The sequence below is a fragment of the Cebus imitator genome, unplaced genomic scaffold (assembly GCF_001604975.1).
Source record: "Cebus imitator isolate Cc_AM_T3 unplaced genomic scaffold, Cebus_imitator-1.0 Scaffold82, whole genome shotgun sequence".
Lineage (NCBI taxonomy): Eukaryota > Metazoa > Chordata > Mammalia > Primates > Cebidae > Cebus > Cebus imitator.
This window is the reverse complement of record NW_016107397.1, coordinates 4,598,890-4,610,310: the sequence shown is the minus strand read 5'-3', so window position 1 is coordinate 4,610,310 and position 11,421 is coordinate 4,598,890. Positions and strand designations below refer to the sequence as shown.

The following is an 11,421-nucleotide window of genomic DNA, read 5'->3' as shown; positions in this document are numbered from 1 at the left end:
TTTAGTAGAGATGGGGTTTCACCGTGTTGACCAGGATGGTCTCGATCTCTTGACCTCGTGATCCACCCGCCTCGGCCTCCCAAAGTGCTGGGATTACAGGCTTGAGCCACCGCGCCCGGCGAGATGGAGTCTCATTCTGTCATGTAGGCTGGAGTGCAGTGGCACCAATCTCAGCTCACTGCAGCCTCCACTTCCTGGGTTCAGGTGATTCTTCTACCTTAGCCTCCCAAGTAGCTGAGATTCCAGGCGCCTGACACCATGCCCAGCTAATATTTTTGTATTTTTAGTAGAGATAGGTTGTTACTATGTTGGCCAGGCTGGTCTTGAACTCTGGACATCAGGTGATCCGCCCACCCTGATCAGCCTCCTGAAGTGCTGGGATTACAGGGGTGAGCAACCACACTCAGGCCTGTTGTGTATTTGTTCTGCTTTGTTCTGTTGGCCTAACTCATGTTGGTATAATCATGAGCCCCCTCACATTTCCTATCTTCCCTTCCTTTTCAGAATTCCTTTGTTTCCCTCCTACATAATGAAAATGTTAAACTTACCTCTATTATTGCCTAACCTCAATCATTCTCACCACCCATCTAGGTAAGCCTCCCCCGCCCCCCTTTTTTTTTTTTTTTTTTTTTGAGATAGAGTCTTATTCTGTCACCTGCCAGGCTGGGCGTGCCGTGGCGCGATCTTGGCTCACTACAACCTCTGCCTCCCGGACGGATACAAGCAATTCTCCTGCATCAGCCTCCCAAGTAGCTAGGACTACATGCTTATGTCACTACACGCAGCTAATTTTTTGTATTTTAGTAGAGTCGGGATTTCACCATGTTGGGCAGGCTGGTTTTGATCTCCTGACCTCATGATCTGCCCACCTTGGCCTCCCAAAGTGCTGGGATTACAGGTATTAGCCACTGTACCCAGGCCGTAAGCCTCTTTTTTGCCTTGTCCTTTTTTAAAAAAATGTTATTTTTAAAATTTCAATAGCTTTTGGGATACAAGTGCTTTTGGTTACATGGATGAATTGTATAGTGGTGAAGTCTGAGATTTTACTGCACTCATCACCCAAGTAGTGTACATTGTGCTCAATATATAGTTTTTTTGTTCATCACCCCCCTCCTGCTGTCTCCCTTTCTGAGTCTCTATTGTCCATTATACCACTCTATGCCTTTGTGTACCCATAGCCTAGCTTCCAGTTATAAGTGAGAACATGTGGTATTTGGTTTTCTGTTTCTGAGTTACTTCACTTAGAATAATGGCTTCCAGCTTCATCCAAGTTGCAATAGAAGACATTATTTAATTTTTTTTTTGTGGCTGAGTAGTATTCCATGGCATATATACCACATCTTTTTTTTTTTTTTAGACAAAGTCTTACTCTGTTGCCCAGGCTGGAGTGCAGGGGTATGATCTCAGCTAACTGTAACCCCCACCTCCTGACTTCACGTGATTCTCTTGCCTCACCCTCTCAAGTAGCTGGGATTACAGGCGCCTACCACCATGCCTGTCTAATTTTTTATTTTTAGCAGAGATGAGGTTTCACTACGTTGGTCAGGCTGGTCTCAAACTCCTGACCTCAGGTGATCCACCTGCCTTGGCCTCCCAAAGTGCTGGGATTACAGGTGTGAGTCAGCACGCCCAGCCTGCTACATTTTCTTTATCAACTGATTAGTCAGTGGGCACTTAGATTGATTCCATATCTTTGCAGTTGTGAATTGTGCTGCAAAAGACATATGCTTGCAGTCTTTTTGGTATATTGACTTCTTTTCCTTTGTGTAGATATACTCGGTAGTGGAATTGCTGGATCAAATGGCAGATCTACTTCTGGTTCTTAAATCTCCATCCTGTTATCCATTGAAGTTGTACTAATTTACTTCCCATCAGCAGTGTGTAAGCATCCTTTTCACCACATCCATGCCAACATCTATTGCTTTTTGATTTCTTAATAATGGTCATTCTTCCAGGAGTAAGGCAGTATCTCATAGTGGCTTTAATTTGCACCTCCCTGATGATTAGTGATGTTGAACATTTTTTTTCATATGCTTGTTGGTCATTTGTATATATTCTTTTGAGAAATGTCTCTTCATCTCATTTGTCTACTTTTTGATGGGATTTGTTTTTTCTCGTTGATTTGTTTGAGTTACTTGTAGATTCTGGATATTAGTCCTTTGTCTGATGCATAGTTTGCAGATATATTCTGCCATCTTGTAGATGTGTCTTGCTCTTTTCATTGGAAATTTCCAAAAGTTTGTTGTTTATATCCTGTTGGCATCAAGTACACACATGCACCCACCTCTGTTACTCCTGTTACATCATAGTTTCATCTGATGATCATTTTTTCTGAATTTATTTTTCCCCTATAAAAGAACTAATGGGCCAGGCACAGTGGCTTCTACCTGTAATTCCAGCACTTTGGGAGGCCAGGGCGGCCGGATCACCCAAGGTCAGGAGTTAGAGACTAGCCTGGCCAATATGGTGAAACCCCATCTCTGCTAAACATACAAAAATTAGCTGGATATGGTCATGCATGCCTGTAGTCCCAGCTGCTAGAGGGGCTGAGGCAGGAGAATCACTTGAACCCAGGAGGCAGTAGCTGCAGTGGGCCGAGATCGTGCCACTGCACTCCAGCCTGGGCGACAGAGCAAGACACAATGTCAAAAAAGACCCTAAAAAGAACTGATGACACTTGCATTTGCTCTTTATTTTTTTTTAGGCAGTGACAAAAGAAGTAAGAATGCAAAATTAAGTGTTAAGAAGAAAATTTCAGAATTTTCAGAAGCAGACATGGATCTGTCGGGAAAAACCCAAAGAAACATTTCTCAAGGTCAAGATTTTGGGGAAGGCTGTGAGCTCCAAGGCAAGCTGGATAGAAAGCAGGGAATTCCCATGAAAGAGATACTAGGACAGCCCTCTTCAAAGAGGACAAACTGTAGTGAAGTCTCATATGTCCACAAAAAATCCTCCACTGGAGAGAGACCACATAAATGTAATGAGTGTGGGAAAAGCTTCATTCAGAGCGCACATCTTATTCAACATCAAAGAATACACACTGGGGAGAAACCATTCAGGTGTGAGGAATGTGGGAAAAGCTACAACCAACGCGTGCACCTAACTCAGCATCAGCGCGTCCACACAGGTGAGAAGCCCTACACCTGTCCTTTGTGTGGGAAAGCCTTCAGAGTGAGGTCCCACCTTGTTCAGCATCAGAGTGTGCACAGTGGGGAGAGACCCTTCAAGTGTAATGAATGTGGGAAAGGCTTTGGCAGGCGTTCCCACCTGTCTGGACATCTGCGACTCCACTCCCGAGAGAAATCCCATCAGTGTCGTGAATGTGGAGAAATCTTTTTTCAGTATGTTAGCCTGATTGAACATCAGGTGCTCCACATGGGTCAGAAAAATGAAAAAAGTGGCATCTGTGAGGAAGCATATAGTTGGAACTTGACAGTGATTGAAGACAAGAAGATTGAGTTGCAAGAGCAGCCTTATAAGTGTGATATCTGTGGAAAAGCCTTTGGTTACAGTTCAGACCTCATTCAGCATTATAGAACTCATACTGCAGAGAAGCCCTATAAATGTGATATATGTAGAGAAAATGTTGGCCAGTGTTCCCACACCAAACAACATCAAAAAATCTACTCCAGCACAAAGTCCCATCAATGTAATGAATGTGGCAGAGGCTTCACTCTGAAGTCACATCTTAATCAACATCAGAGAATCCATACTGGTGAGAAACCTTTTCAATGTAAAGAATGTGGAATGAATTTCAGCTGGAGTTGTAGTCTCTTTAAACACCTGAGAAGCCATGAGAGGACAGATCCCTTAAATACCTTAAGTGTACAGGGGTCTCTGCTGTAGAATAGCTCTTACTCAATTTTAGAGAAGCCTTCCTGGAGGGAAACCATACTCCATAATGAACGAAGTAACAGCTTCAAGCATTTTTCCAGTGTGACCATCAGACCTACAGATTGAAACCCTTTAGTTAGAACTCAGTCTTTAGGAACGTCGGAGAACCCACAATAATAGATACCTGTTCACGTTCCCCACAGAGAAATGCTTAGATAGCATCTTCATGCTTGGGACTCTAGACAAGAAGAGAATCCATGGACATGGTCGAGAAAGGAAAGCCTTCGGATGACATTCAGTCTTCACTTGAACTCAAAACTGACACTAGGAACATCCTCATGAGTTCAGTAGAAATAAGCTTTATTGTAGCTTCTGCCTTGTTTGATGGCCTATCTGTTCAGGGAAGCACACAGTGAAAGAATTCTTCAGCATGATGTCCATTTTGGTACCTCATCAATGAACCTTTTCTAGAAATTATTATTCCAACCACTAGAATATCCCAGTCACTATTCCCACTTTGAGCATTAGCCCCTTGGAAAAGAAACAGATTTAAAGTATCTCTATCTTGGCAAAATTGGGGTTCAGGGGCTGGATGGTATGTGTTCCTGCTGCCTTATTCAATCTATAACTTATCTGTGAAATGCTCTACCTTGTTTTTGGTTTGATTCTACTGGCATCAAGGTTTAGCCAGTAGAAGGAGGAGTTCAACTTGTCAGTTCAGGAGAAACTGTGCTGGTCAGTCACATCTTAAGGCGAAGGGAGAGGGACCTTATGGGAACAGAGAAGTCAGGCAAAACTGTGGACTGTTTTATCTTGTATCACCCACAGGACAACTACATCCATAGAAGGAAATGGACCAAAGTGAATGAAGAGTGGTCCCGGCCAGGGATGGTGGCTCATGCCTGTAATCCCAGCACTTTGGAAAGCTGAGGTGGGCAGATCATGAGGTCAGGAGTTCAAGACTTGCCTGGCAAACATGGTGAATCTCCATCTTTACTAAAAAATAAATAAAAATTAGCTGGGTGTGGTGGCATGCACCTGTAATCCTAGCTACTTGGGAGGCTGAGGGAGGAGAATTGCTTGAACCCAGGTGGCGGAGGGTGCGGTGAGCTGAGATCACACCATTGCATTCCAAAGCAAGACTCTGTCTCAAAAAAAAAAAAATCCTGGTCCTAGCAGTATGTGTGCTGACTCCTGTGTACCCCAGAAATAGGCCTCTCCTATAGAGTGGTGATACAGTATGAGTTTCAATTTGCATTGCAGTTGGGATTGAAAGTAATCAGTCATGAGCAGGCAGGCATCAGGTCCCTATAGTCCTGCCTTGCAGGAAGGTCTGGGTGGGAGTTTTGAGTGAGAAAGAGAATGACATGCATGAGAAAGTTCCCCTGAGCCTGTTTGCTAGGGAGAGGGAGTGAGTGCTGTTGGACACTACTCAGGCCCTGCTTCTGCTGACTTGCCTGGCTTATAATAAATGCCCAGTAAATATTCCTTGACCATATGGGTCATACACTGTGGTGCCCTGTCCAGACCCCTCTGCCAAGCTGGGACCCCACCCCCAGCTGCCCTGAGTTTGGGCAGCAAGTGCTCACAGCTGTGCTTCTCCAGAAACTGAAGAATCAACCTCGGGTGGTGGGAGCCATCTCACCCAAGAGTCACGTCTCCACACCCCAACGTCTAGTTCATTTGACTGAAGCATGGAAAACTCCAGGGTGCTATGACTGCCCTGGCACCCATGGATCAGGCCAAGCTAGACTTTATCTGAGCCTACATCCATGCTCAGCTCTATCCCTTCTCTATCCTGTTTCATTCCTTCCCTCAATGGCATTTCCGAATAAATACGCTGTCAATCACGTGGCTCTGAATCCCTGTCTCAGGTTCTGCTTTAGAGAACCTGATCTAAGACATTTGTTGCCACAAGTGGTCCTAGGAAGCTGCTGTGAGAGGGTATTGTGGAGTTGGTCACTCACCAGGAGGGAGTGAGGACCCCCATCACTGTTAATAGTCCCTGGCATGTAGTACCTGTCCAGTCACTAAGTCATTCGCTTGTGGGGAACTGGGATGGAATACAGGTGGAAAGGGATGTATTGACTTATAGAGGTTTGGGACAAACAGGAAAATAGGATTATGGAATTGGGTGGCTCCTGCTGAAAGTCACTGACTCCTTGAAGAGAAATGACAGGGCAAATAACCAATTTAATGCCAGGTGTGTGTCAGAGGACCTTCTTGGTAGCTTTTTAAATTTTTTATAGACAGGGTCTTGTTCTGCTGCCCAGGCTGGAGTGCACTGGTGCAATCAGAGTTGACTGTAGCCTTGACCTCCCAGGCTTAAGTGACCTACCCACCTCAGCCTTCTGAGTAGTTGGGACTACACGCACATGTCACCACATGTGGCTAATTTTTTTTTTTTTTAAACATTTTTGGAGAGAGGGTATCTCCTTATGCTGCCCAAAATGGCTTCAAACTCCTGGGCTCAAGTGATCCTCCAGCCTCAGTCTCCCAAAGTGTTGGGATTACAGGCATGAACTATGGCTTCTGGCCTTGGAGTGATTCTTGAAAGCTTAGAAGAGTCAGTATTAAATGAAGTAGAGATGACAAAACCATGGTGGACTTAACAAAGGGATCCAAAGATTCATACATAAACAAGCTAGGATGGAACTAGAAGATGAGACCAAACAACCCACCTTCAGTTATGTTCCTCAGGAGGGTCTGGAGAGTATTCTGTTTACCAAGGTTACAACGAATGCCCTCACTGGGGGGCCATGAGAATCACTGAGAAGCTTGGTAGTGGCTATCCTCATTTGTAGGGGCTGGTTATATCATTAACAGTCACCCCAGATCATTCACATTGCAGCCAGATGTGCAGCCATGGGCATGTGACCATGGGGACCATTGGTCCTAAGATGTCTGTGTGCGTGTGTGTGTGTGTATGTATGTATGTATAGAGAGAGAGAGAGAAGAGTTGTTTTGAGACAGGGTCTTGCTCTCTCACCCAGGCTGGAGTGCAGTAGCATTGTTACAGCTCACTGCAGCCTCAACTTCCTGGGTGCCAGCGATCCTCCCACCTCAGCCTCCCAAGTAGCTGGGACCAGGCATGTGCCAGCACGCCTGGTTCGTTTTTGTATTTTTGCTAGAGACTGGGTTTCTCCATGTTTCCGAGACTGGTCTTGAACTCCTTAGCTCAAGCAATCCACCCGTCTGAGCCAAAGTGCTGGGATTATAGAAATGGGCCACTGGACCAGGCTATTTATTTTCTAGTTTTGGCAGAGATGGGGTCTCACTATGTTGCCCAGGCTGGTCTTGAACTCATGGGATCAAGGAATACTCCTGTCTCTGCCTCCTAAAAATGCTGGGATTACAGGCATGAGCCGTCACGCTAGGTTCATACACTCTTTAAACCAACAGCCATTAAAAGGTGCTGTCTTTAATAGGCAGAATAAGGCTGGCCACTGTGACTCATGCCTATAATCCCAGCATCTTGAGAGGCCAAAGCAGGATTGTTTGAGCCCAGGAGTTCAAAATCAGCCTGGGCAACATAGTGAGATCCTCCCTAATCTGCCAGTGCCCCACCATCTACAAAAAATAAATTAGTTGGGTGTGATGTAACACATCTGGTCCCAGTTACTTGGGAAGCTGAAGTGGGAGGATCACTTGAGCTCAGGAATTCAAGGGTGTAGTGAGCTATGATCGCAACCACTGCACTCCAGCCTGGGCAACAGAGCAAGATCCTGTGTCAGAAAATAAGTAAATGAAGTAATGGGATGGTGTTTCAGAATTCTTCTGCAGCATTGTGCTAGTCTCCTTAAGACATTGGGGTGGGCCAGGCACAGTGGCTCATGCCTGTAATCCCAGCACTTTGGGAGGCTGAGGTGGGCAAATCACGAGGTCAGGAGTTCAAGACCAGCCTGACCAACATGGTGACACTCCATCCCAACTAAAAATACAAAAAAATAGCTGAGTGTGGTGGTGGGTGCCTGTAATCCCAGGTAATCAGGAGGGTGAGGTGGGAGGATCGCTTGAAACTGGCAGGCAGAGGTTGCAGTGAGTTGAGATCATACCACTGCACTCCAGCCTGGGCGACAAGACGCCATCTTAAACAAAAAAATGGAAAACATTGGGGTGAAGCTGAAAGCAAAGACTTTCAACAATAATTTTTGTCTCCTTAAAAATGAAGTCCTGCTTCAACTTTGGCTTGAAGCCAAACTATGCTTCTCCTTACGTATAAATTCATGTTTTGTATAAATTCATATTGACCATCCCTTATCAGGATACTAGCCTCTTTTTGACAACTCTTTCAGATCTGTTTGGTGCGATTAGATAGATGCAAATTATAAGTGGTCATAAGCTGTGTTCTCCTCTACCCTCTAAAAGGAATTAAGTCCCAACCCCTAGTATCTCAGAATGTGCCCTTATTGGAGATAGAAGCATAGCAGATATAATTACTTAAGATGAGGTCGTTTGTTTATTTGTTTGGGACAGAGTCTCCTTCTGTCGCCAGGCTGGAGTACAGTGGTACGATCTCGGTTCACTGCAACCTCCGCCTTTGGAGTTCAAGCGATTCCCCTGCCTCAACCTCCTGAGTAGCTGGGACTACAGGCATGCGCCACCATGCTTGGCTAAGTTTTTTTATATTTTAGTAGAGACAGGGTTTCACCATGTTGGCCAGGATGGTCTCAATCTCCTGACCTCATGATCTGCCCGCCTCAGCCTCCCAAAGTGCTGGGATTATAGACATGAGCCACCGCAACTGGCCCTAAGACAAGGTCTTACTGGAATGGGATGGGCCCCTAATTCAGAGTTACTTATGTCTTTATGAGAAGCTGAATGTGTGGACACAGGCATACAGGAGAGAAGGCCACGTGATGGCAAGGGCAGAGACGGGTTATGCGGCTGCAAGCCAAGGAATGCCAAAGATTGCCAGCAAACCACCAGAAGCTTGAAGAGCCAAGGTTTCCCTTGCAAGTTTCGGAGGATCATAGACCTGCTGACACCTTAGTTTCTGACTTCTAAACTCCAGTCTTGAGAGACAATATATTTTATTTTTTGAGACAGAGTTTTGTTCTTGTTGCCCAGGCTGGAGTGCAATGGCATGATCTCGGCTCACCACAACCTCTGCCTCCTGGGTTCAAGCAATTCTCCTGCCTCAGCCTCCCAAGTAGCTGGGATTATAGGCATGTGTCACTATGTCTGGCTAATTTTGTATCTTAAGTAGAGATGGGGTTTCTCCATGTTGGTCAGGCTGGTCTCGAGCTCCCAACCTCAGGTGATCTGCTCACCTCGGCTTCTCAAAGTGCTGGGATTAAAGGCGTGAGCCACCGCGCCTGGCCACATTTTTATTGTTTTAAACCACCAGTTTGTGGTACTTTGTTACAGCGGACCTGGAAAATGAATGCACAAATATATTCTCTTTTCTGAATATTAGCATATTAAATATTTTTTGTTTTTGAGACAGAGTCTCCCTTTTGTTGCCCAGGCTGGAGTGCAGTTGATGCTATCTCGCTCACTGCAATCTCCGCCTCCCGAGTTCAAGCAATATTGTTGCCTCAGCCTGCCGAATAGCTTGGATTACAGATGCCCATCACAGTGCCCAGCTAAATTTTGTATTTTTAGTAGAGATGGGCTTTCACCATGTTGGCCAGGCTGGTCTCAAACACACACCTTTGGAGTGGTGGTTTCTCTCCTTTGCTGGGTAGAGTTGCTTATGATCAAGGAAATCTAGTTTTTTTTGTTTTTGTTTTTTTTGAAACAAGATCTTTCTCTGTTGCCCAGGCTGGAGTGCAGTGGCACAATTACAGGTCATTGCAGCATTGAACCTCTGGGCTCAAGCAATCCTCTTGTCTCAGCCTCCTGAGTAGCTGGGACTATGGGTGCATCACCAAGCCTGGCTAATTAAAAAATTTTTTTGTAGAGTTGATGTCTTGATGTGTTGTCCAGGCTGGTCTTGAACTCCTGGCCTTAAGTGATCCTCCCACTTTGGCCTAATAAAGTACTGGAATTACATGTGAGAGCCACTGCCCCCAGCAGAAATCTTTTTTTTTTTTTTTTTAGAATTCTCTGTCACATCATTCTTGAGATGTGGGTTTTCTGGCACCTTAAAAGATGAGGGCTCCACCAAATCTCTTCTCCCATGCATGACACTCATAAGGTTTCTCTCTCAGGTAGATTCCATAATGTAAAATAAAGCTAATGCTGTGGCCCAAACTTTCCCACCTCTGGGATTTACAGGTCTTCTGTCTACCACAAATGCCATGCTGAGACTGGAAGTCTTTTCACACCCATTGCACTGTAGGGTCTCTCCTCAGGTGGATTCTCTGGTGCACAGTGAAGCATGAGCTTGACCTGAAGCTTTTCCCCCACTTGCTGTAAGGGTAGAATTGCCCTTCAGTGGGGCCACCTGGTGGTGATGAGGGCTGAGCTTGGCCTGAACCTTCTGCCACTCTCACTACATATTACACTTTTGTTTCAGTGTGGATTCTTCCATGCACCATCCAAGTGGTGCAGGTAAAGTGCTCTCACACTCAAGGCAATGATAGTACCTCTCCCTGGTGTGGTTCATGGTGATGCCTGAGCTAGAACTAAAGCTTTTCTTGTACTTGCCACATGTTTGAAGCCTCTCCTGGGTGTGCACTCCCAGCTCTGCTGTGGCTGGAACTTTTCCCACATTCTTTATGCTAGTAGGGCTTCTCTCTGGTGTACGATGTTAGCACATCTTCACATCGGACCTCTCTCTCCTGATCACCTCTTCCTGGCCTTGCCCACCTTGCAAACCATGGCCAGTTTATTGTTTGATTTCTCCTCATAATTTTCTAGCACGTATTTTTTCACTGCTTTCTGCCTTGAAGGCCTTTTCCTTCTTCACATTAGAATCCAAAGGCAAAAGTAAAAAGTGAAGGTGCTAGTCTTGAAATAGGGTGTGGAACTCGGAAAAAAAATAAGTGGAACAATTAGATTAAGTTTCTTTGAATGAAGTAATTTACAGAGCTCAAAGGCAAAGCTAGAAGGAGGGTAGCTTTGGGTGACTGTTGAAACGACGACCCCTAGCAAGGTCTTTTTCATAGGCTCATATGGACTGCTTTTTTTGTTTGTTTGTTTGTTTGTTTGTTTTTTTGAGTTGGAGTCTTTGTCACCCAGGCTGGAGTGTAGTGGCATGATCTCAGCTCACTGCAACCTCTGCCTTCTAGGTTCAAGCAATTCTCCCACCTCGGCCTCCTGAGTAGCTGGGATTACAGGCGCCCACCACCACACTCAGCTAATTTTTTTTTTTTTGAGATGGAGTCTCCATCTGTTACTGAGGCTAGAGTGCAGTGGCTCGATCTTGGCTCAATGCAACCTCCACCTCCAAGGTGGGAGGATCTCTTGAGCCTAGGAGTTCAAGACCAGCCTGGGCAACAGAGTGAAATCCCACTTCTACAAAAAATAACAAAATTAGTGGGCTGTGGTGGCACATGCGTATAGTTCCAGGAGGCTGTGGTGGGAGGATTGCTTAGTCCAGGAGATTGAGACTGCAGTGAGTTGTGATCATGCCAACCTGGGCACCACAGAAAGGGTCTATCCACACACACACCCCAACCCCTGGAGCCTGCGTCAAAA

At 45.5% G+C, this 11,421-nt stretch overlaps 1 protein-coding gene across 6 annotated transcripts in view; it reads left to right on the top strand.

Moving 5' to 3' along the window:
- The window catches only part of ZKSCAN5 (zinc finger with KRAB and SCAN domains 5), a 40,629-nt gene extending 36,148 nt beyond the window's left edge, over positions 1-4,481 (top strand). For all 6 annotated transcript variants that reach the window (XM_037740329.1, XM_017533668.2, XM_017533667.2 and 3 more), the window contains one exon: positions 2,705-4,481. In XM_037740329.1, coding sequence (XP_037596257.1) covers positions 2,705-3,846 — 1,142 coding nt within the window. In that variant the 3' untranslated portion in view covers positions 3,847-4,481. The remainder of the gene's footprint in view (positions 1-2,704) is intronic.
- Positions 4,482-11,421: the final 6,940 nt, after the last annotated feature.